The sequence below is a fragment of the Hesperophylax consimilis genome, chromosome 29, assembly GCF_061612785.1.
Source record: "Hesperophylax consimilis isolate HC1 chromosome 29, BYU_Hcon_1.0, whole genome shotgun sequence".
Lineage (NCBI taxonomy): Eukaryota > Metazoa > Arthropoda > Insecta > Trichoptera > Limnephilidae > Hesperophylax > Hesperophylax consimilis.
Genome location: NC_142864.1, coordinates 14,373,216 through 14,397,628, shown reverse-complemented (window position 1 = coordinate 14,397,628; position 24,413 = coordinate 14,373,216). Strand labels below are relative to the sequence as shown.

The window sequence follows — 24,413 nt, the reverse complement described above, 5'->3', positions numbered from 1 at the left end:
TATAAAAGCTCATCATCTCTGGATGTACAAAGTTTGGTATTTGGAGATAATTAGGACGGCTATCAGAAACAGAGTTTGTACCTACTTATGACTCGTTTTCCAAATAACATTTGAAAAAATAGGATTTCAATATATCGTTTCGAGATTTGTTAGAGGCATATACCTGTCTTAATTCTTCAGGCAATTTGTTATAGTTAGTGTAGGCAATATATTCTAATGATTTCAGTCCGAACTTTGTTGAGTGTATTTTTGATATATGTAGTTTGTTGTGTTGTCGTGTATTATATTGGTGAACATCGTTGTTATAGTTCAGTTTTATATTTGTGTGGGTGTTACACTGAATAATATTTAAAATGGTGTTTGTTATCTCAAAGCTAGGAACCATCTTAAATGGCAAAACAAGTGCGTGACGGTAAATATCTTTAACAGGTATATCCCAAGGCAAGCCAAAAATGTTACGAATGGCTCTATTTTGGATTATTTGCACCTCCGATATCATTTTTTTGGTAGCAAAGCCCCAGATACTCGAAAGATATGCCAAGTGGGAGTGAATCATAGCATAGTACAATGATCGCAGTATGGCTGTGGGAAGCAATCTACGTAGTCTGTACATTACACCGGTCACCGGAGCAATCTTTGATTTAACATGGTCAAAATGGTTTTTCCATGTAAGCCGTGAGTCAATTAAAAGTCCTAGATACTTCGCGACATCTGTTTGTTCCAGTTTGTTTATTCCCAAGGAAATGTTTAGGCGTTGTCCTTTCCTATTCCCGAATAGCACATAGTGAGTCTTTTTAATGTTAAGGCTAAGTTTATTGATTCTCAACCACTCGGCTAGATGACCCAAATCCCTTTCCATGTCTTTTTCCATTTCGTTTAAATTAGTATTATGATAGAATAATATTGTGTCATCAGCATAAAGTTGAACGGTACCTTTCAACCCCCATTTTGCAATATCATTTATATAAATCAAGAATAATAAAGGCCCGAGAATCGAGCCCTGTGGTACACCACATGTTATATTTCTATGATCACTTGATTCTTTTCCAATAACAACCGAAGAGCACCTACCCGTAAGATAACTAGATAAAAGTTTTAGATTTTTGCCCACGATGCCCAGATATTCAAGCTTTTCTAACAGAATCTTATGATCAACCGTATCGAACGCTTTTTTGAGGTCTATGAAAATGCCCGCTGCATATTTTCCTTGATCTAAGTGTTTTTGAAGAGTTAGTATAAAATCAAAGGCAGCACATTTCGTGTTGGAGAATTTTCTGAACCCATATTGTTGAGGCGTGAGAATATTATTAGTTGTGAGATATTTTGTTAGTCTATTTTTGATTACATGTTCAAATACTTTGGAAAAGACTGGGAGTATTGATATTGGACGATAATTAGATGGATTTTTTTTGCAGTCTTCTTTGTGAATTGGAACGATTTTTGCTAGCTTTAATTGATCCGGAAACAGTCCACTCGCTAATGATTGATTAATGAGAATAACAAGATGATCCGCTAATTTTTCTTTACAGAATCCGAGTAAGTTAGTTGTCATACCATCGACCCCTGGAGATGCATTAGTTTTTAGTTTTGATATAATTTTTAAAACTTCTAGTTTGTTTGTATTGGTCATGTAGAGGGACTGTAATGGCTTTGGTTCCACGTTTATTGTATTTACGTCATCTGAATGAGATGGGATGCTCGCAGCTAGATTTTCACCAACCGATGTAAAGAAGTCATTAAACGCTGTACATATCTGCTTCGGGTCATTTATGTCTATATTATTGATGGTAAGAGTTTCAATTTTATTTGTCAAGTTCTTTGGACTGTTAGTTATGATTGAATTTATTGTTTTCCAAGTTTGTCTTGGATTATGTATGTTTTCTTTAAAAATATCTGTGTAATATTTTGTTTTGGCGAAACGTCTGTAATTAGTTACCGAATTTCTCGACTTATTTTTAAGTGATATAAGAAGACTGTTTAGCGGATCTTTTTTCCACTGTTTGTAATAAGTATTTCTTTCTCTAATAAGAAGATCTAATTTTTTGTCAAACCATGGTGTATTACCTTGCTTAGGGTTTCCTATTCGTAACCTTGGCTTAAATTTGCAAGTGTCAATCGCTGTTTTGATATATTTAAAAAATTGATTAAAATTTTCGGTTATATTGGTAGTGTTGTGAGAAAACGGTTGGGTTTCAAAATATGTTCTCAGAGCCCTCTTATTGACACTGATGTTTATGTTTGGTGGTATTCTGTTGTTAGAGTGGTGTTTCAAAGAGTTTTGGTAGTCTAACATCATTATACTGTGATCACTTATCTGGTTATCAATATTGGAGGTCGTTGAAGATATGTTTTCTCTATTTGATATAATATGGTCTAAAAGAGAACTGCTGGTTTCCGTAACTCTCGTGGGATGTGTATTATTACATATGAAATAATTATATGAAAATAAAGTGTTGATGTATTTTTTTGTTGTGTCATTTTTTTTAAGAACATTAATGTTGAAATCCCCCAAGATGAGTGTATCTAGGCTACTTTTTTGTAATATAGATTCAAGAGATACTAGAAAATCATTTATATTGTTGTTAGGTTTCCTGTATATACCATATATATTTAATGGTTTAAAATGTTTATATTGAACCCTAACTCCTAAAAAAGAGTTTTCATTTGACCACTTTTCAATAACTTCACAGTTAAATGTTTTGTGAGTATATATCGCCACTCCTCCTCCTCTTCCAGTAGTCCGGGAAGCAAAATTACCCTGGTAGCCATCGATGTTGAACAATAATCCTTCTCCATCTCCCAGCCATGTTTCGGTGATATATAAAAGAAAAATACAAAAAGCTGCTTGTGGGGCCTCGCAAAAAAACCCGCGTCAGGGGTTAGTTACCTAAGTGAATAGTATTAAATATAAAATTATAGTCATGGGAGCTTTTGTATCACAAAACACCTTGTGTGATGAGAATCAGGGGATTTAAAAATATTCCCAAAAATCTTTATATTTTCACTGTCTACAATGAATGTTCACGCTCAGTACAAAAATTCAACTCTGTAAAGATACATATAGAAAATCAGGTGAGTATTTTTTGGATCCATAATTGATTTATATACGCAACAATTATTTGCGTGATAAATTGAAATTAAAAAAAAATTCCGCCGACGGGAATCGAACCCGCTCCTTCTGATTGCCGTTCAGGTGCAAGGAACCACTGTGCTACATCGGTTTATACCGTCAAAAATCCAGTAAATTAGTGTTTCAGGCTATTAATTATTGCTTATAATAATTTATTATCCTTTGTGATTTGCATAAAACCTTGTCTTTTAAACATACGTTCACCTTTAATAAATTGATTTCATAATAATTTTGGTTAAATAGAATTATTTCGATGACTTTTCGAATTTTTTTTTCACTATGACATCTGCTATTGTAAATATGATTTTATTTTATTTTTAATAATTGCAAATTTACTTCGTAGCATCATATAAATTTAAATAAAACAATTAATTTGTATACCTACACCACTAGAAGAAGAAACCATTGGGTTTGAAACGTGTCGATCATTTTTGATTAAATAGTGGTGTATATTTATTTTATTTGAAAGAAACTAAAGCATCGCGTTTATTTTACAAAACCTTTATCTAAAGGCATTTTAAATCTGATTTTTTAAAGTGCTTTAAATTTCTAGTTCTTTGACTTTGTAAAGCTCTCGTACTGTATCTCGTATTGACGAAAATGGAGCTATAAAAATAGTCACAAAAAAATAATTGGTGTTTTGATTTAAGCTTGGTTCAGTACTGTCACAATTATGTTTGTTTGTGACACGAAGCTTTATCTCTTACATACAGCCTTCAATAGATACAGTTAGGCATTTGAGAATTACAATATTTATTTACAATTGTCTCAAAAGATAGTTAACATCAGAAGGTGATATTACACCCGATGTGAGATCATCTAGCAAATTTGATGTCATCGATCTACGAATTTGGTTTATAACCATTTATTATAACCTATAACAACTTAACGACGAAAAATGAAATAAAAACAAAAAACATCAAATCCCAAAAAGAACTATTTGAATTTCAGATCCAGCTTCTGGAGCTACCGTTTTTAGTATTCGTAAATATTTTGGAATATAAAATGCTAATAAAACGGGACATTCTGTTTTTATTTTCCTGCTCGCGCAGAACTGGGGGAAATGGAATAATATTCTGCGAACGAGACGGGTTTGGGAAATTCAAGTAGCCATCTTTGAAATTTTTACTGAAGTAATGTGTTGTGTTTATAGTATGTTCGGTGTGGAAGGGTGTATAGTTTTATTTACAAGCTTATTTTAAATTTTATTCTTGACTGTAAACTATTTCAGTACCTAGATAATTGATTGGAGTAATTGTAATGGACGTCCACGGAATCTGTTTAAATTATTTGTCATCCGGTTTAAATCTGGATTGCACGAATTGATAGGTTTCTTGTTAAACTTTTAGTAAAAGAGGAATCTATTATCACGATGTCCGTATGTATTATCACGATGTTTATGAAAATCATTAAATTTACGCATTTGTGTGTCATTATATATACTGTTATCAAGGCAAATGCAGGTTCGTGAACACGTGTCCAGATATATTAAGATTTTACTAAAAGTTTATCAGGAAACGGCCTGCAATTCCGTTTTTAACCGGATTATGAATAATTTGAAGAGATTTTTAAAAATAAATCTGCAATACTCATTTTTCTCCGTGCCTAAAATAAGAAACTAAGAAAAATTTAAAAAATAACTTAAAGCAATACTCTGATAAAGTGATAGACTATTTCAGAGTTTGACTGTACTTGAAGAAATTTATTTATTTATTTGAAAAAGCCAGTTAGCATTGTATTTTTACTATTGGTTTAAGTTTATTCCGAGTTTCTTAAAGAGCTTGTAAGGTGATATTTGTCCAAAATTGCACCACTAAAATTAGCCAAGTACCTTCTATTATTTGTGTGTCATAATCGGAAACGGCTTCTCTTACTTTTTCACACGAAACTTCAAGTTGTGTTTGAGGCTAAAATACTAAACAAAACTTTATAATTTTTTTTAATATCAAAAGCAATTTTTTAATAATTATAATTAAATAATTAAATATGCCAAAGTTGCCTGTAAAATCATGTAATAACAAATTCTTTAATGTACGTCTCGATAAGACTTTACGATAAACGATCACGAATCCATGATTTGAAGATGTTCTGTCCATTTTATGGGAAAATGTTGTCAAACAGGACATTAATTTTGTCCATTTGGACATTTATCCATTTGAATTTTTATCTAATTGGACAATTGTTCATTTTTGGTCTAAAATATTCCGTACATTTGGACAATTATAATTCTGTTAAAAAACATTGCACGACTGCTAAAGAAGGTTTATCTATTTTCATAAAGTTCTGCTGTATTGAATAATACTGAATTTTATCTTATCACTAATTTATTTGTTTTTTCTTAGTAGAAGCTCTTAGACAAAATTTGACAAGATGCCATATTATTTGTTCCATATTGTTTCTTAATTGTATAAAAGTAAAAATATAAAATTTGGTGAAATCGGGTTATATTTGTTACTTGATCAACATCTAATATTAGTTTACACATAAACTAATATTCTTTATTCCTGAATGTGGGGAATAAGTGCAATCCCACACATTCCATACAGAGTTTAAGTACATAGTTATAACATACAGGGATTTGTGAGAACATATTTATAAATGAGAATAAAAATAAAACAAAATCAAAAATAAAAAATAAAATAAATACAATTAAAAATAACTCGCACTCGCCCTGCGGACAGACTACACCGCCGGAAAAGCGCCGAAAATTTCCGAACGCTTACCGATCGCTATTCGGAGCTTTCCGCCTCCCTTCCTTTCCCTTACCCCCCCAACCAACCCACCCCTCCCCCCCACCCCAACAGGCGGAGTGCAGCAGCGCCCGGCTCGTGACGGCAGACGCGCAGCGCTCTATGGCGGTATCTAGAAATAACACGGTGATTCAAAAATACCTCAACTGTTAATTCTGCCTTTTTTATTTATTTAACTTAAAATAGTTCCACTTCATGTGATATAATATAAACGTACATTTTTACATTTAAATTTACACTTTGCTTATTTATTTTGAACTTGACATCCATTTGAGCATATACTTTTTATTTTATTTATTCCGTTTAAAGAAATTTTACATTAAACTTTCTTAACTTAAATAAGTACATACATACAAGTAGTTTTCTAATTTTGTTCTGATAACTTAAGGCGATGCCATACGTAGTAATGCAAAATCATGTGTTTTTTGTTTGAAAATTTGGTCGCCTAGAAATGTTTCTGATGTTTAATTAAATACTGCGAGTAGAATACATTTTGGCCTTTGAAATAATCGAGTACTTTTTAGACAAGTCTTTTTATAAGCCCAGAAAAAATAGTATAAAGGCCTATGAAAACTGCTTTAAATTTCAAAATCTCATACTTACGAACCCATTTTCGGTTATGATTTTATTGTACAATGTGGCAAATTAAGTTATTTATAAAATGATCAAAAAAAATTTAAATATTTATGCCTGAACATCCACAAAATAAAATAAAAGGCACTTTTTGGCCATGTTTTTTTCTTGCATAAATCAAAACAGGCGGATGGTGTTAAGCGGGAATTGAAACCTTATCGCCATCTACGTAAGGGTTGTTATTGATAGCAGCTCAATTTAAAATACTACACGACGTAGTGCATCACCTTAAGATTAAAAAGTTTTTTTTTTTAAATACATTTATACCCTCCGTTTTAAGGTTATCTGGAAGGAGATTGTATATTTGTACACCCTCGTGGCCAATGCCTCTTTTGCCACCTTCAGTCCTTACCGTATTTGTGTACAATTTGTTATGTTGCCTAGTATAATGTTCGTGTACTTGTGAGGTTTGTTTAAATGTTGTGTTTGTGTGTATAAGTCCATTTTGGATTTTGTAGATTAGGAGGCATATGTTGTATTCGTCGATTTTCTTATTTTCAAGAGTTTCATTTCCTGATATAGTTTTTTTGTGGGAGTGTCTGGGTTATAATTGAAGAGTTTTTTAATAACTTTGTTCTGTATTGTTTGTAAATCATTTAGGTATGTAATGTATGTGTTTCCCCATATTTCTATTACATAATTTAGATGGGACTGGATTAAACTAAAGTATAAGCCCCTCATTACCTCTGTTGGTAGAAGATGGGCAATTCTACCAAATACACCAATTAGTTTAGAATAAGCAGGTTATTTCTTCTTTATTTCTATTCTTATATTTGGAAAGGTTTATTAATATTTTTAAGGTTTATTAATATTGTTAATTAATATTTTTATGCCGGTTTTATTGATATTTTTTGTTAATATATTTTTTACTAGCCAACTGTTTAGTATATTAAGATCCTTTTGAGATTGTTCCAATAGAGTTTCTAAGTTTTTTCCGAAGTAAAATAAAAAATTCTTTTGGGAGTTTTTCGTCATCCAAATATTGGCCTAATCGAGGCTTAAATTTGCAATAAAAACTGTTTACATGTAGGTAAGACGGAGCGCTGGACTATTGGGCTAAACGGAACATTTTTTTCTATTCAAATTTGTGTGGATGGCACTAGTGTTCTTCTTTATTCTGTGCTTAAAACTAAGAGTTAAAGTTAGAGGGGAGGGGAAGAGGAATAGGATATGAGATGTTTCCGATACATTTTCTACTCATGCGTTAATTTTTGGTGGCACGCGCTACTTCAGATCGATATTTCAGAAGGTTATTGAGATTGTTGAGAATGTTTACGTCACGTAATTTTGTGTTAAGCTGTGCAAATTTTTTGGGGAATCGGTGAATTTTTTTCTTACGTTTGTTTAGTTGATCAAGTCAAGTTTTGAAACTTGTTGAAAGAATTCAACGAAAAAAAAACTAATAAATAATAAACTAAACCAATTTTTTCAAACTAGACCGAATCCAAATTTCACAATGTCAATTGCCTTCATTTTACGAACTTTATATGGATAGATTTTTGTATAACATACGCTATTTGTTTCTTACATATAAATATTTAAAAAATCATTTCAACTGCTTTCACGTTTATCATTCTACTACAATTTTTATGCCTCACTTAAGGCGATGCACTACGTAGTAATGCAAAATCATGTGTTTTTGGTTTGAAAATTTGGTAACCTAGAAATGTTTCAGATGCTTTAATTAAATACTGCGAGTAGAATACATCTTGGCCTTTGAAATAATGGAGTATTTTTTAGATAACTCTTTTTATAAGCCCAGAAAAAAATAATGTATAAGGCCTATGAAAACTGCTTTAAAGTTCAAAATCTCCTATTTACGAACCCGTTTTAGGTTATAATTTTATTGCATAATTTGGAAAATTAAGTTATTTATAAAATGACTCACAAAATAAAATAAGAGGCACTTTTTGACCATGTTTTTTTCTTGCATAAATCAAAACAGGCGGATGGTTCCTGATGATTCCTTAAGCGGGAATTTAAACCTTATCACCATCTACGTAAGGGGTGTTATTGATAGCGGCTCGTTTCAAAATATAACACGACGTAGTGCATCACCTCAACTCAATGCCAAACATCAGAGTTGATATGATGAACTCCATTGAGAAGTTGTTTCGTTTTACAAATGATCAAACTATCGACTATTGCATTCGATTCCCCGTACGCAAATTCAGGATGATTTCAAAACCATTATTTACTGGAGAATTGCTAATAACATCGGATTTAACTTTAAAAATGTTCAGTTGTCTGCAATACGAGGTTACAGATAGGGTCGTGTATTTTCTTAACAGAATGAAAGATACATTTCTGAAGCATATCACGACAAATATAAGGACTTGGGAAGCATGCAAGATGCTCGTTTAACGTTTCATTTTCACTTTATCTTGTAGACAATTCAAAGTATTTCACAAATCTGCAGTATGAAGTCTTCTTTACTCTATTATAGCACCCTTGAGCTGGTTTTTACACAAAAGGAGTCATACAAATCTTATTATTATTATTACCATGGTGCGAAGTATTCTCGATTTATCAGATCGATAGGCGTAACTACAGATGATTTAATACTGATTTCCCGAACACGGTCGCGCTGTTGATAGCCAGACCGATATGGATAATGCAATAAATTATAAATCGACATACGCTGGCAACACTGAAAGTATTTTCTATGACTTGACATTCGTAATCGTCAGACGACTACGTTTAAGTTAACAATACTGATAAATCGACAATGTCGAATTGAAATAATAACTTTAATATCCATTGGCAGTCCGAATGTACTTTTTGAGACTCAAAAGGGAGTTAATTGGTTCACGAGGTATTTACTCATAACTAACAACTTTCGTTTCGCCAAGTTGGAACGGAATCAATTGTTGTCAATCGCGGAATCAAAGTATATGGATCATGTACGCGATTTCTTTCAATTCTACGAGCTTAGTTAGTTCACCTCCAATGATTATTAAGCTAGTTTTTTTGCATAACGAACGACATTACCCAAAAAGTTGTGCATATTGACAGCTTACCCTGGATGCCGCGCTAAAAGCAGCGGCTTTTGTACACTGATTGTCGGAATCATATTCAGAACGTGCTCGCAAATATCGCTAACTAACCATTGATGATGGATTTCGTTAAAATCATATTTAAATCATAGCTTAATCGATCGTCCGCACTAGACCTCCAGGTATGAGCGTCAGAAGGCATTGTGATGATATGCATTTGGTGATTTTTCATGAAAAAAATATGCAGTGAAGTTTTTTTATAATTTGTTTTTGTATAAACCCTTTGTGGTGTAACGTAATACTTATATGAAACAAACAATTTGTTTGTAGTACTCTGGCAGATTATTTATTGGCTCAGTGGTAGATCTCAAAGCTAAGGTCCTGGGTTCATTTCCTAGACGCGACCTTATCCTCTTTCTGTTTTTTGTTTCAAATTTTCGTTTGAGAGTCCCTAATATTGTCTTCAATGATTAAATATTACAATTAGAGGTTTTACTCACTAAGCTATTCCAAAAATAATAAAAAAATATTCAGCCTAGACCTGCAGAAAAGTCAATAGATGTCGCACATAAAAATTAAAATGTACAAATTTATCCAAGACACTAACTAGATTTCATTTAGTTCGGGAAGAATCTTGCGACCATAGGTAAAAGATAGCAGTCAATAAAAATATGCTGGAAGTTCTTGGTCGAATGCATTTAAAATATGACCCAAGGAAATGATCCAAGGTCCTGGGTTCATTTTTTTGATGCGTCCGTATCATTTTCTGATTTTTCTGTGTCAAATTTCTTTTGTATAATCGCTTATATTGTTTTCAATGATTTAATATTATAATTTGAAGTTTTACTCGAAAGGTTATTCCAAAATTCCATAAAAAACTAAACTTGAAGATATGAACATTTTCCGAGCTTTCGGGAGAAGGTGCAGAGCATTCCTGTCCACCGTGTATATGCCGACTGGCCCTTGCGGACAAGTTTGCGCCAGTAGCGTGTGGGCCAGCGCACTGACAGCCCAACTCTTCCTTCCAGTGAACTCTCTCCCCAACAAACACTTATTATTTCCCCCCTAAACCACCGCCGAGAGACCCGTCGCGATCGAAACCAAAAAAAAACCACCCGTCCATAAAAAAAATTCCAAAAATTCAAATTCTTTCCTCCATGATTTACTTTGCACTTTTTTTATAATTTTGACGCTAACTTCTGTGAAATTGAAGGAAAATTAAAATTATTTTTGTGGAAATCTACCAGGTTAACATAAGTTGTGGATAGTATTTTTTTTGAGTGGTGAAATTTCTTCCTACTGGACGTTTCCGAGTGTTTAATTTCGGGGTGTTTTTTGAACGTCGCACGAAACCGCGTGGATTTGGGGTATGTTTTTGGGAGATCGGATCGATTAATTTTGACATTTTGACGGAGTGATTTTATTAAGTATTATAAGTGTTAGATTTTATTCTGTCCGTACGAAGACTCAAGTCGCATTTATTCTATTCATAGCCCTGTATACCGCACGACGTTGGGTCCGCCTCGGGCTATTTCTGTACGGAACCAGAATTATACAACGTCGAGATTTCGCTGTTGGTCACAGAGGAAGATAAAATACGTCTCGAAATACCCCGGAATCGATCGGGAGTGAATCCCTACAGACACCACGGCACAGAAAACAGCAGAGTAAAGAGAAATAAGATCACCCGACGAAACAGCACAGAAAATACTCTAAAAACCTCTCAACCGTCGAAAGTTCGACACTTCTGAGAAAATTCTCTGTGTTATTATGTAAACTTCTTGAAAGTTGTAAATACATACATTTTCATGTAAAGTATCGTGAAAGAGTAACAGACTTCTGGGTAGTGGAGAAGAATCAGCTATAAAAGTTGAGTGGAAAGCCAATACGCAAACATTGGAGTAAATGTTTTAAAGATTTGTTGAAAATATTTTAAGATGAATCTGAGAGATTGAAAAGTGGTGCATTGATTATAAACTGTGATCAGACTGAGGGGAACAAGATATTGATTGAAGCTGGAGCAAGTGAAAGTTGAAACGATTTCGGGGAAGTATTTAGGGTAGTTTTTGGCTAGTTTTGGCTGTGTGATCAAAGGGCGGCGATGCTATCATCGGCCCTCTCCCTCGGCCTATGAGCCCCGGAATGTTTATCCCAGACTCGCTACGCAGCTGCATGATCGAGCCGGACGTTTCCACATACCTCCAAACTCCGTCATCAGGACAGGTGCAAAAAACAACTGCAAAAACTAAAATCTAAAAAATAACCCGGAGAGCTGGGAGGGAGAAATCCATCTCCTCCTAAAAGCTCGTTTGTTTTGGCAAAAAAATTGAGAGACAATTATGTAATTAACACAATGCAATATTAACATAATGTTGTATCTATGTGCGTGTATATGTTTGTGTGTATGCTCCCTCCCTTGGTGTGCCTGTGCCAGTGCCTCTAGAGAACCTAACCTCAAACATTTGTACGCAAAGAGATATGCAACCGGCCCTCAATCGATACTTCCATCTGAGCTACAGCGTAGTTTGGGCAAACGTAACGTGATTGGGACACGACTAAACACTCCCCTTCTTTAAAAGATTCTCAACTAACAACAATCACTTCAAAAATCCTCCACGGTTTAAAGAACACATTAAACAAACTTTTAAAGCACCTAATTTTTAAATGTTTACTCCAACTTGCCTTGCAGATATATTTAAATCATAGCTTTCTGATTAAATGAATTAAAATACTTACTTCATATTTCTACTTTTAATTTTTTCAATTTGTTCGTAAAATAACAATCCTTTTGCTGTATTGCCTACTATTGCAGTGGAAGGTTGTTTTTGGAGTGTGGAGAACACGTTTCAATCATATTTTTCATATTAAATGAACTAATTAGATTTTTAATGTTAATGGTTTATTTTCTCATGTATGATTTCATAAATGCGTTTAAATATCAGCCCCTTTGCTGGGCCGCTTACTGCTGCAGTGAAAGGTTGTTTTCGGAGGTTGAAAAACACGTTTTTGTGGAGATGCAATTTATTGATTTTTCCTTTGGTGATTGCTTCAGTACAGTATTTTAGTAACTCGATAGCAGATTCTAAATTGCTTCATTTGGCTCTTTGCAAAAATTCATCAACTAATTAGATCTTTGAAGAACAACATACACTAACGTAAAGTAAATTCGATACCCATTATTTTTAACGTTTATGAAGAAAAATATACCAAATATATTTATTTCATACGTATATTTTACAGTGGAAATCTCATTTAAAAAACTTTAATTATAGGAATATACTACATCACAGACGAGAAATATACAACGTTTGTGAAAAATCCATTCTTCGGCAAGGTTACACGTGTTTCTAGTTAGCATTATATTAAAAATATTGCTATTTTGCTATTCAAATTCAAATATTTTAATTTCTTCCTTCTAATGAATGGTGAAGATCTTTTCAAAAAGGTTGAAATAGTCTAAACAGAGCAATATTCTAACTATAAATTTAGGTAATTGTTCGGAAAGTGGATTGAACTTTGCAATATTGTTATTTTGCCTCTGACTGAAGGTTGCATCTTTTTTCTTTCAACATGTTACAAATGAGTGGTTTTTCTCTAAAGGTACTTCTACACTAACTTCTCTTCCCATCTTTCGCATTTTGCCCCTTCTATTCACTGCCCCTATCTCTCTAAATACTAATCTTTCCTCTAAGTGTTCGATGTTAGCATTAGCATGTTTTTTCTCTACATTCTTTAATTCTTATAAAAACACACAAAATTTAAAAGAGTGAACTAAATACTTATGAAAGCATGCAAGCACTTATGTTTTGAGCAAGTATCCGAATCAAAACGTATACTCTTTAAAGTTTCTTTTTCTCAAAACATTCATAAGTATTTACAGTATTTAACACTCGAATGAAAAAAAAAATTATAAAATTTTTCAAAAAATTTGTAATTTTTGAAATTTTTTTGTAAAATTTGGAAATTGATGCACTAAATAAGTGAGAATTTTTCTACTAATTATTCATTTACTAAACGCACATAATGTTGAAAACATTTTCTTCAGCCTCTGCAATTATTTGCCATTTTTGCACCCACAATGAATGTATACTTAAATATTATCTAATGAACGTTATTCGATGTCTATGAATTATTTTAAATTGTTAATGTTCATTTAATAAAAGTTGATGCAATTTTTATTTTTTTTAAATTATGAAATATTTTTGAAATTCTTGACTGTTTGCTTATCTAGTAATTTATATTGATTTAAATAAAGTAATAATATAAAGTTTGTTTCGATTTTGAGTTAGCAGATAGCAAGGCTGACTACTGCAAACAACATAAGATTAATAATTATATAGGAAATAATAAATTTAAGTATTTTCTAACTACAATTTTCCAATATCAGTAAATGGATTGATATTAACTGAACATAAACAATGTATTATTGTTACTAAATGTGTATTGATTGTTATTTCATATCTATGGATCGTTAATTACTGTTTATGATCGTTATTTAGTTTAATAAGTGTTTATTTTGATATCGATGGTAATTGAAAATAAAAGTTTTCGATAAAATAAATCCGTCAAAGAAAAGAAAAATAAAATGTTCATTTGAATATTGTGAAATCACTTCTTTAATTGGTTTATTTTCTTCTAATAAGGTTGTCATAATTGCTTAAAACAAAATTTTCACATTTGAATCAGACCAAAAAAACTTAAATGGAATAGGTGTTTATACCTAATCCAGCTTAATATTAACCTAACCTAACGTGTTAAGTTGTTTAACATCCAAGTTATTTCTGTCCAGGGGTAGGCAACGATGGTCTTACAAATCTTTCAAGATTCGCACACTCTCATTGCTTCATTCAAATTCGAACGTCGTCCGATAATAGTCCCCAGTTATTCTTCTTCTTGAAGTGACCCATGCCAAGCATTTGATTGAATATCAATTGATGCGCTGTACCTTCTTAGGTTATCCCCGGCTTCTTCTGTTATCCACTTACTAATCACATAGTCCTCTGACACTTCTTTCTACATCTGTTTATGCTTATTTCGACCTTGTATTATTTTTGGATCTTCTCATTCGCAGTGTGGTTGTACATGGTATTACAACTGAAATTTATTTTCTAGTGGATAAAATGAGGTAATTTGGTGATCCTAAGGTTTTTTAATTATGAGGCGTTGACGTAAAGTTCCCATGAGCACTTAGGCCATAGGCCCATTGTGCTATCTCCCATTTTATCTCATTCCTTTAACAGTAATCCGACCCCTTTTATAAAGTTCACCAAAGTTGTCATTGGATATGTAGCTATGTCTTCTGGTTCTACAATTTGTCTTCCCAGGTATCTGAGCCTTGTTCCCAACAGAGCGGAACATTGGCACTAAAGGTGAATTGGAGTATCTTCATCCTCTTCACATTTCTTGCACCTATTGGTGTTCTCAACTCCCAATATCTGCATGTGTCTCCTGAGATGGCAGTGTCCCGTTAGTAGTCCTGCCAGTTCCCTCAGTGAGTTTCTGTCCATATTGAGTAGTTGTATGTTCGCCTTGGGTCTGGTCCGTTTACGAGTACTTTGGATTGCCTCATTCCGGGTGCCCTTTCCCATTCCTCCCAGTGCTGGGATTTGACCCACCTTTCAATATGCATTTTAGTGTAAAAAGTATAAATATTCTACGATTTTTCTTTCTGTGAAGGATGTGAAAGCCAAACAATTTTAATCCTCAAATGTACGAGAAAGAATACAAAAATATGTGTTAATGTATTAGCAGGCGGGTCAAAACTGAGATAACGTGGTGATATATGGGTAACTTGTAATAAACTAGCCTTAACATGGTGAATGATTTTTATTTCAGGAAAGAATTGCAAATATCAGTTTTTTTAAACATGACTTAAAGCCTATGAGCTAATAATCGTTCTTAAAATAATAACAAGAAGAAGAGATATAATACTATGTCTTTAGAATACAATATCTTAAACTCGATAACTTGGCGATACACTTATTGTACTGACTTTTCTTACGCCAACGTCTTACTTAGGCTGGCCGCATACATACGTTTTCCGTATTCGATTTCCGAATTCGTTTTCCGTATTCGGACATCCGAATGCACGGAATCAGTAGAAAATACATTAACTGCCGCACACGTTCGTTTTAGTTCCGAACGGAACAAATTCCTTACGCACGTTCCGAATGCGAGCCGGCGCGTTTGGAGAAACCGAATGGAAAAAACCTAATGACGTCATGTGGAACGCAGCTATTGCATACATTTTGTTTGTGTCGACGCAAACGTTCGGAAATTTCCGTTCAGTAATTCAGTGTTGCCAACGGATCATGACCTAATATCGCCGTTTCTCATACATAAGGTAGCGTAAAGTAGCCGAATTTGCTGTTAGGTGTACATGTTTAAAATTGATGTTTTTACGTGAAAATAAAAATTTCGTGGGGGGGGGGGGGGGGGGTGTAAAATTGATGTTTTTGAAGTAGCTTAATTGGCGACCAGTCGCCTTTTAGATTTTTTCGGCGCCGATTCTCGCTCTGAGTAGCCTAAATGGCGATATATCGCCCTTGTTGGCAACACTGGTACTGACGTTTATACATTCCGAATGAAGAAAAACGAACGTTGGCGCTAGTCTCACGGAATTCCGAATACGGAAAACGAATTCGGAAATCGAATACGGAAAACGTATGTATGCGGCCAGCCTTAACATTAAATTTACGATAATTTGTCATTAAAAAATAAACACTTATTGTCTTACGATTCTTCCACGCTCGTTCAACGTTGGCGTGGTAAAGCACGCCTTGAGCCCGGTTTAAGATCGTTTTAACAAACCAAAAAGGTAGTAAGGCAAGTTTTTCACTGTTCTGACCTAACGCGCCGCGTAATATTTACACCACGTTTTTTAATAAGGCTGTTACTATGTGATGTAAGCATCAATGAACTACTGTATTTCTAAAGAGTTTCCCAAAATAAAAATAATGTGTGGATTCCCACTGACAGCGCGTGACAGAAGTGCTGAATTGGTTCATGTCGGTAAAGAAGAGTAGGTAGTTAGCGAAGGTAGTCAGCGCTGTGGTACATATATACCAATCGAGATAGAATTATTATAATTAGCCCTTTAACATATATGTGTAGATATTACGTTGAAAGCAAAATGGAATACAGGTTACTCGGTTTTAGACAACAAACTAACTATTGCCAAGTAAAAGTTATCACAGTTTTTTCTACATTCGGTCAGTCAGTTAAGGATCTTACTGCCATATTTAAGGATTGGTAACTCATGTGAAAACTTCTTTCGTTCGTCGCTAGGCATAATTTTTGTTTTTCTACTTAGTTTAATTTTGACACGACGACGCACGAATAACTCGTGTAACCTTTGGCGTTGTGGAGTTATGACTGATTACTTGGTCGCGCAGAGTGAATTTCGAGGCTTTTATCTAACAAGCAACGCACAATGGTTTATTTTTATAATATACTTGCCACTCGGCGCCACAACCCTTGGGCCACGAGATGTATTCGAATATTTGGCGACAGCAAAGGCGATTCATCGCTAACTCAGGTAGGACTTTAGCATGAGAGCCTGTTTAAGAACGAGGGATACTTCTATTCTCATTTCTGATTTACAGCCTTTTTAGAAATGTGGTTTTTCCCTTCAACTCTGCAGTAAATGAATAGAGTTATTTTCCATAAAAAATAGAACTCTCTCAACTAACCTTCTGTTGTTGTGAAATACAAAATACTGATCTTAAAAATGTGAAAATTTTGTTGCTCAAATGTTTGTTTATTTTCAGATAATTTTTGAAAGGAGGAGAATTCAACATATTTTACATTATTTGTATTTTTTTTCAGAAAAATGTAGTTTTAATAGGAATTTTTATTATGAGTAACCAACGTTACTAAGTTCATCGTTGGTTATGCAATCAAATTATCTGATCAGCGCGGTATGCAATGAGTATTTACTATTAAAATGACCAAGTTAATATTCGAATTTGGCAAATTGTCAGAAACGCAATACAGCAATGCTCTACGGTAGTTTTTATCGAAACTGACGCTTTGATAACGGTCTAATTTATGATAAAAATTAGGAATTGAAACTAGCTTATATTTCGATTTGAAACTAGCTTATATTTCGTTTTTAAGCATATTATCAAATCTTAACCCTTTCAGACCCGGATTAAAACTGGCATTTTAGAACATAGTTGATGCTTGATAACAATTATTTGTAGAGTTATCTGATTTATTTTGGTACCTATACATTTTTTCAATAGCTTTGAAGTTTTTGCTAATTTTCACATAAAATTAAAAATCGTACACTGTAAACAAAAAAAAAAAAAAAAAAAATTTTTTTCTTGCGTTCAAAAACTTTAAGAAATTAGGGATAAAATTCTGCCGAAATTAAAAACAAATATCACCTTTCAAAAAATAAATAAGTCTACCGTCCAAACGAGTGCAAAATCCAATTATTTTTTTTTTGAATGGGGTATTTTCACTGAATACCATTAAAAATGTGTGGAAGATTAAAAGTTTATTTTTCTGATTATCGTACTAAAAATATGTAATTTTAGTATTTTAATTGATTATTATTGATTTAAAAAACGATCTAAAAGCGCACATTCCAAAACGGTTCCAACTGGCTACAACGTAATCATGACGTAGAAAACGCCGATGTTTGATATGACTGCTGTCACAAACTTTGCCCGACGTGATGTCAACGTCGCCCAATTTGCGAATAAAACGACCATGTTGTTTTGGCGGCAAATCGAAAATGGCACATTTTAAATCGGTCATTTTATTCATCGTCATCAAAATAACTTCACTATCGTTTTTTTTTCGAGATTGAAAAAAACACTGAAAACACTCTATTTTATGTATTTTAAAATATACTTACGGTCAATGTATAATTTTATTATGTTGTCGTCTTTTTATTTATTTTTTAAATTGTTTTTTTAATTTATTTATCTGGAAAAAAACACAGATACAGACAGTAATTAAAAGATAATCTTGTAAAACAATAACTAGAGAATTGGCTTGCATCCTAACTATTTCTCACAGATTGACTGGTGGATAACAATTTTAAATATTTTTTTACAAGTAAATAAGGAAAAAGTAAAAAAGAAAATTATTTTGTATATAGGTAATGCTCAATGTCAAATAGAAGTGTACAAATATTTTTTATACAAGTTTAGAGATAAATCATAAAAAAGTACTTAAAGAGTATAGTGAATAAAGTAAGTACACAATTTCTTTTTTTTTTATAGAAAAACAGATTTCAATTTCCTACCAAAAGTACCAAAATGTATCAAAAAATATGTCGGAATCCTTCAGGTTTTGGTTTTTATTATACAATTCACACATTCTTCTTATTGGATCCTTGACACCAGCATTTGTGCGCGTCCGATATTTGTATGATATTGTGTATAGTTATCAGATGGTGAAAAGTAAAAAAATAAATAAAAACAGTGACTAAATCCTAAATCGGCCCATCAAAATCCGTATATTTATACCGTTGCAGACAAAGCTATCTCAGCCGGCCCTGAGCCAAACGACGCCTGGCGCTAGTAAAAACCTAGGGCGCAGTGGTAGGTGTTTGGTATTATCAGCGCCTTGGCAAGTCAGCGCCCGGAGCGGACTGCTCCCATTGCGCCTACACAGGGCAGGCCCTGCTCGTGGTATTTAGTGCATAGGTTTCAGTATACTAAACAATGAAGGAGTATTTTCTTATGTTTTCTTTGATAATGTATACACTTCTATTATGTTGGCTGATATTGTTTTTGCAGACACTGCACGAAATTTTGCGAAATTCTCGGATAATTAAACGCGGGCCCATCTACAACGAATTACAAGAAGCAATTTAAACAACCACACTGTGACGAATAAATTAACACGCAACAGTTTACAAGCTTCTTAAATTCGACAATGCCTGCTTTCCTTCAGGATTCGCATTGAACATTTGTTCAGTTGATTGTCTAGAATAAATCGAAATTGCACATCATTATTCAAAGTCGTAAAGAATGCGGAAATGAACACGTAAACTTAGAATTATTTATAGAACATGACCTTTCCCCAGCGAATAAATGCACGTGTATCGATGTTATCATCGACTTTCGTGGGCGAATAATTCAAAATAATTACACTAAAGTAAAGATAATCTACGTACCTGAGGTGTGTCATCCAAATATATATCACAACTATTCCTAAAGTGGTGAAATATGTACCTAAGCCTGCAATTTGTCTGCTATCTTCCGTTTTCTACGCATCATTGTATATGTGATTTCTGACATTTTGAAGAGAGGTTGCTTCAAACGGTTATTATTTTAAAAATGCATGGCGTCCCACAGGGGTCGGTTCTGAGTCCACAGTTGTTTTATTATTGTATAGCAATGAATTTCTATCAAGATTACTAATTTATTAACGAAAATGATAGTGCAGTCAATGAAAGATTTTTCTTTGACAAGCCTCTAAAGTTCAGGGAAAATTGTTTTGATGGATTGCTTTACTAATTGAATTGTTTATGAACCTAAAGAAATTTTACCCTTGTTTGAATAATTAAATGTCTTAAATGCGTACAAAATAACAAGACATCGAACGTTAAAAGCGTGAAAAATATCTGTAGTATTTGTGTAACCTTTCTTAAAGTCCATTTAACAATTAAAAATAATGTAAGATAGAATTTTTTTCAATCCATGTTTTTCAATTGTTCCGGCTAATTGGTTCGCTTTTGGGAACGACTCAAATGGTCTCACAGAAATCGTCGTGACCCTTATTGTTATGATAAGAAATATGATTTAAACGGTGTTCCAAAGAAAAAACACTATGCTTTATATTCAAATCTAAAATTTCAAATAGAAGACTTAAAATGTGCACCTTTATGAAACCAAAAGTTCTGACCGCAATTTGAAAAAAAAATCTTCTTGAAATTTTTAAATTAATTATTTTTATATGAAATGACAATTTTTTTGTTGTTGTGAGGATGATGTTTTTAATAGATTTGTCTGATAAAATAGGTATTTTTTTAGCTACAAAAAACTTAAAGTGAGCCATTTTTTAAATTTTTTATACAGGGTGTATCGGCACGTACCCGACAAACTTTAACCAGCTATTCCTTAGCATATTTGGAGTAAAAAATCTTATGTGCACTTTGCTGTCCGGTGACGTTTTTTTTAATAAAAAATTTATTATTCATATTTTCACCACTGTTTTATCCTTTGTCAAAGTTTGAAAACCCATCTGGCCATATTTTATTCGAATTCCGTTGAATAATGCACGTGTGTACCTATATTGGTGCACTTTTACAATCACAACGAAATGACACGGCACCATTCGTCTCATTTTTAACTATTATTATTTAGTGTGTGCGAAAGAGCGAAGATGCTTTTCGACATACTTGCTTATAACAGCTGTTTAACACGAAAAGCAATGCCAATGACAGTGATGTAGTGTGGAAATTTTTCATTTTTTTGTTTTTAATTGAAAAAAATGCTACCGGACAGCAAAGTGCCCATAACATTTTTTACTCCAAATGTGCTAAGGAATAGCTGGTTAAAGTGTGTCGGGTTAGTGCCAATACACCCTGTATGTACATTGGAATTTCAAAAAATATATGATAATTTCAAATAATATAATTAGAAAGCATTTTATATCACCTCTCAAGCCATTTCAGACACTCTGACAGAATACCCCCGAGGCCCGACGACTTAAAGAGCTTAATCTTAACTTAATCCGTGTAGTTATTACTATTTGGTAAATAAATACAATTTAAATGTAACGGTAATAATTAGGTCGGTTCCTAACTAATACTGGTTGTGAAATTAATTAGGTCGGTTGTTAGAAACTACGGGAAATAAGGGCAGCGCCTGTTTCGTAATGGTCTATATCGGTCCCACGGGCCACTCTAGACTCTAGAGTCTATGGTCTATAGTCTGACTGGCCGCTACACAGTCTGGTCCATCTCTGAGATAAGGCGGAACTGCAACACTACAGGATGCTGCGTGAGTCAGATGGAACAGACCCAATATAACTGGGCTAAAGGCTACCAATGATAACTCAGTGGTAACTTCTCTCTCTTTCACTTATCTTAACCTCTAGCGTAATTTTGTGAGAAATTAATTAAGAGTAGAAGATAAAAAATTAAAACTAGGTATCTAACCCAGAATCTCTCGTCTTACCGGGACTAAATGAAAATCTAAGTTGTAAACCAATTCGTTAGAACGTTGTGATCGTTTAAATAGTTAGTTTCCAAAATATGCGAAAGATTAGTTGCAAGATAATAGTTCTGAATTGTAAAAATGAGATAGACAAATATGACGTTTGATAATTAAGTCCCAATGGTCGAGTGGTAAGATTCTGTCCCGGTAAGACAAGAGATTCTGGGTTCGATTCCTAGTTGTGACCGTTAACTTTTTATTTTCTGTGACTTGTTCTGTTTCATGATTCGTGTAGATTTGAGAATTATCTTCTTCTTCAATGATATATTACATTGAAGGGTATAACATTAAAAAATTTAAAGAAAAAATTGTTTCTGAAGAGTTAATAGTTTTATAGAGCCCACGATGGAAAATATGTGGTGGATTGAAAACAGTTCCTTGTACTCGTACCTAAAGAAATATTGATGTCGGCAAATTTCTTCCCATGTTTTATGGTTACTTTTTTCGTTTAAGACTTCAAACTAACTGTCCTGCTGTAATGGTCCTGCTGCTGAACGTTTGGTTATATCCTTTCTTTCTGAAATGCATCATTTATAGAATTTAAAGAAAATTATCATAATAAACTATCACCGTATGCTTAAATATCGCTTAAATCATGTTCGTGAAAGCTTTAAATTTCGTCAACATATTTGATCGTAGAACTCAAATCATCTTTTGTGTTTTCTTTATGCGTCGCAAAGAAACTTAAGATGAAAGCATGTAAGACAAAGGAACTTAAGGCGATGACATACATAGTAATTCAAAATCATGTGTTTTTGGTTTGAAAATTTGGTCGCCTAAAAATGTTTCAGATGCTTTAATTAAATACTGCGAGTAGAATATATCTTGGCCTTTGAAATAATCGAGTGTTTTTTAGATAAGTCGTTTTATAAGCCCAGATAAAAATAGTGTAAAGGCCTATGAAAACTGCTTTAAAGTTCAAAATCTCCTACTTACGAACCCATTTTCGGTTATGATATTATTGTATAATGTAGCAAAATAAGTTATTTATAAAATGATCGAAAAAAAATTAAATACTTAGGCCTGAACATCCACAAAATAAAATAAAAGGCACTTTTTGGCCATGTTTTTTTCATGCATAAATCAAAACAGGCGGATTGTGTTAAGCGGGAATTTAAACCTTATCGCCATCTACGTAAGGGTTGTTATTGATAGCGGCTCAAATTAAAATATTACACGACGTAGTGCATCGCCTTAACATAAAATATTCGACGATTCAGTGTCTTCAAGGTTGTTTTGATTCCGGTAAGTACCGACAAACAAAGTTTTGCAGGTACTAAAATGGATTCGGTAATATAACTTAAGGCGATGCACTACGTAGTAATGTAAAATCATGTGTTTTTGGTTTGAAAATTTGGTCACCTAGAAATGTCTCAGATGCTTTAACTAAATACCGCGAGTAGAATACATCTTGGCCTTTGAAATAGTCGAGTAATTTTTACATAAATCTTTTTATAAGTCCAGAAAAAAATAATTTATAAGGCCTATGAAAACTTCTTAAAAGTTCAAAATCTACAACTTACGAACCCATTTTCGGTTATGATTTTATTGTATAATGTGGAAAATTAAGTTATTTATAAAATGATCGGAAAAAAAATAAATATTTATGCCTGAAAATCCACAAAATAAAATAAAAGGCACTTTTTGGCCATGTTTTTTTCATGCATAAATCAAAACAGGCGGATGGTGTTAAGCGGGAATTTAAACCTTATCGCCATTTATGTAAGGGGCGGATTGATAGCGGCTCGATTTAAAATATTACACGACGTAGAGCATCGCCTTAAGTTCGATAGAGTTTTAAATTACGTATTTTTTGAATTAGCTTTGCCGTTGACTGATGTGATTTATGTAAGATTTTCACGGCTAATAGCTAATATTGTTGGTGTTTTGGGGAGATACACCAATGCCGCTTGAACGAAGGCCAATCTACAATCAACGCCTCTAGCGGTGTACCCGTTTACATAAGCATCTCGTCCGAAAATTACGTAATTTTGATGATAAGTAAACAATTGGAATGTTTGTGATAAACATTTCATTGTATTATAATGTTATGTGTCCACTTTCTTATGACGGTCCACGATAAATTTTATCTTATACAAGAATGGTCCGCCAAACCTAACAAAATGTAAACTTATTTTCTTCGATCTGGCAAAATTTAACGTTTTTTTCTATTCTCCTGAAAAATAATATAATTATTGTACGGTTTTCCCTTAAATACTATCCTTTTTTGCAGTTTCATAATATTGTTATGCAATGCTATCGGGATAAAAAATCCACAATGCTAGGTATTATTATGTTTATAAAATATCAACAGCCATCTTGGTTGTGGCTTTTCATAGCGGCGGCACTGGTTAAACCTTGTCATCATTACTCTAAGAATCCACCGTGCCAAATATAAGCACTTCCGTAGGTAGGTACCCAATCGTAAAACCCAATTGCCTATGACGACCATAAATTATTATTACAACCATAGATTTATTCCTGTCGGACGAAATTTCAAATACATAATACTCGATTTGAACGCCTCCGTCACATCCAAGATGGCCGCCGCCGAACAGCTGATCAGCGTCAAACTTCCCGCCAAATGGCGCCAATTTCCTCTACGCACGGGCGTGTGCGTGTAGTTTTTTCGCTCTCTCGTCGTTTGGCAGGCATCTTCCTTGTTTTTTTCGCTATACATTCTCTCAACAGACCTGGCACGATGCTCGGGCAGTCAGTGACG

General features: G+C 33.5%; 1 protein-coding gene across 1 annotated transcript in view; it reads left to right on the top strand.

The window, feature by feature from the left end:
* Nucleotides 1-10,525: 10,525 nt before the first annotated feature.
* Nucleotides 10,526-24,413, top strand: part of NfI (Nuclear factor I) — a 72,034-nt gene continuing 58,146 nt past the window's right edge. Inside the window, exon 1 of the mRNA XM_089649044.1 lies at nucleotides 10,526-11,732. Coding sequence (XP_089505170.1) covers nucleotides 11,640-11,732 — 93 coding nt within the window. The 5' untranslated portion in view covers nucleotides 10,526-11,639. The remainder of the gene's footprint in view (nucleotides 11,733-24,413) is intronic.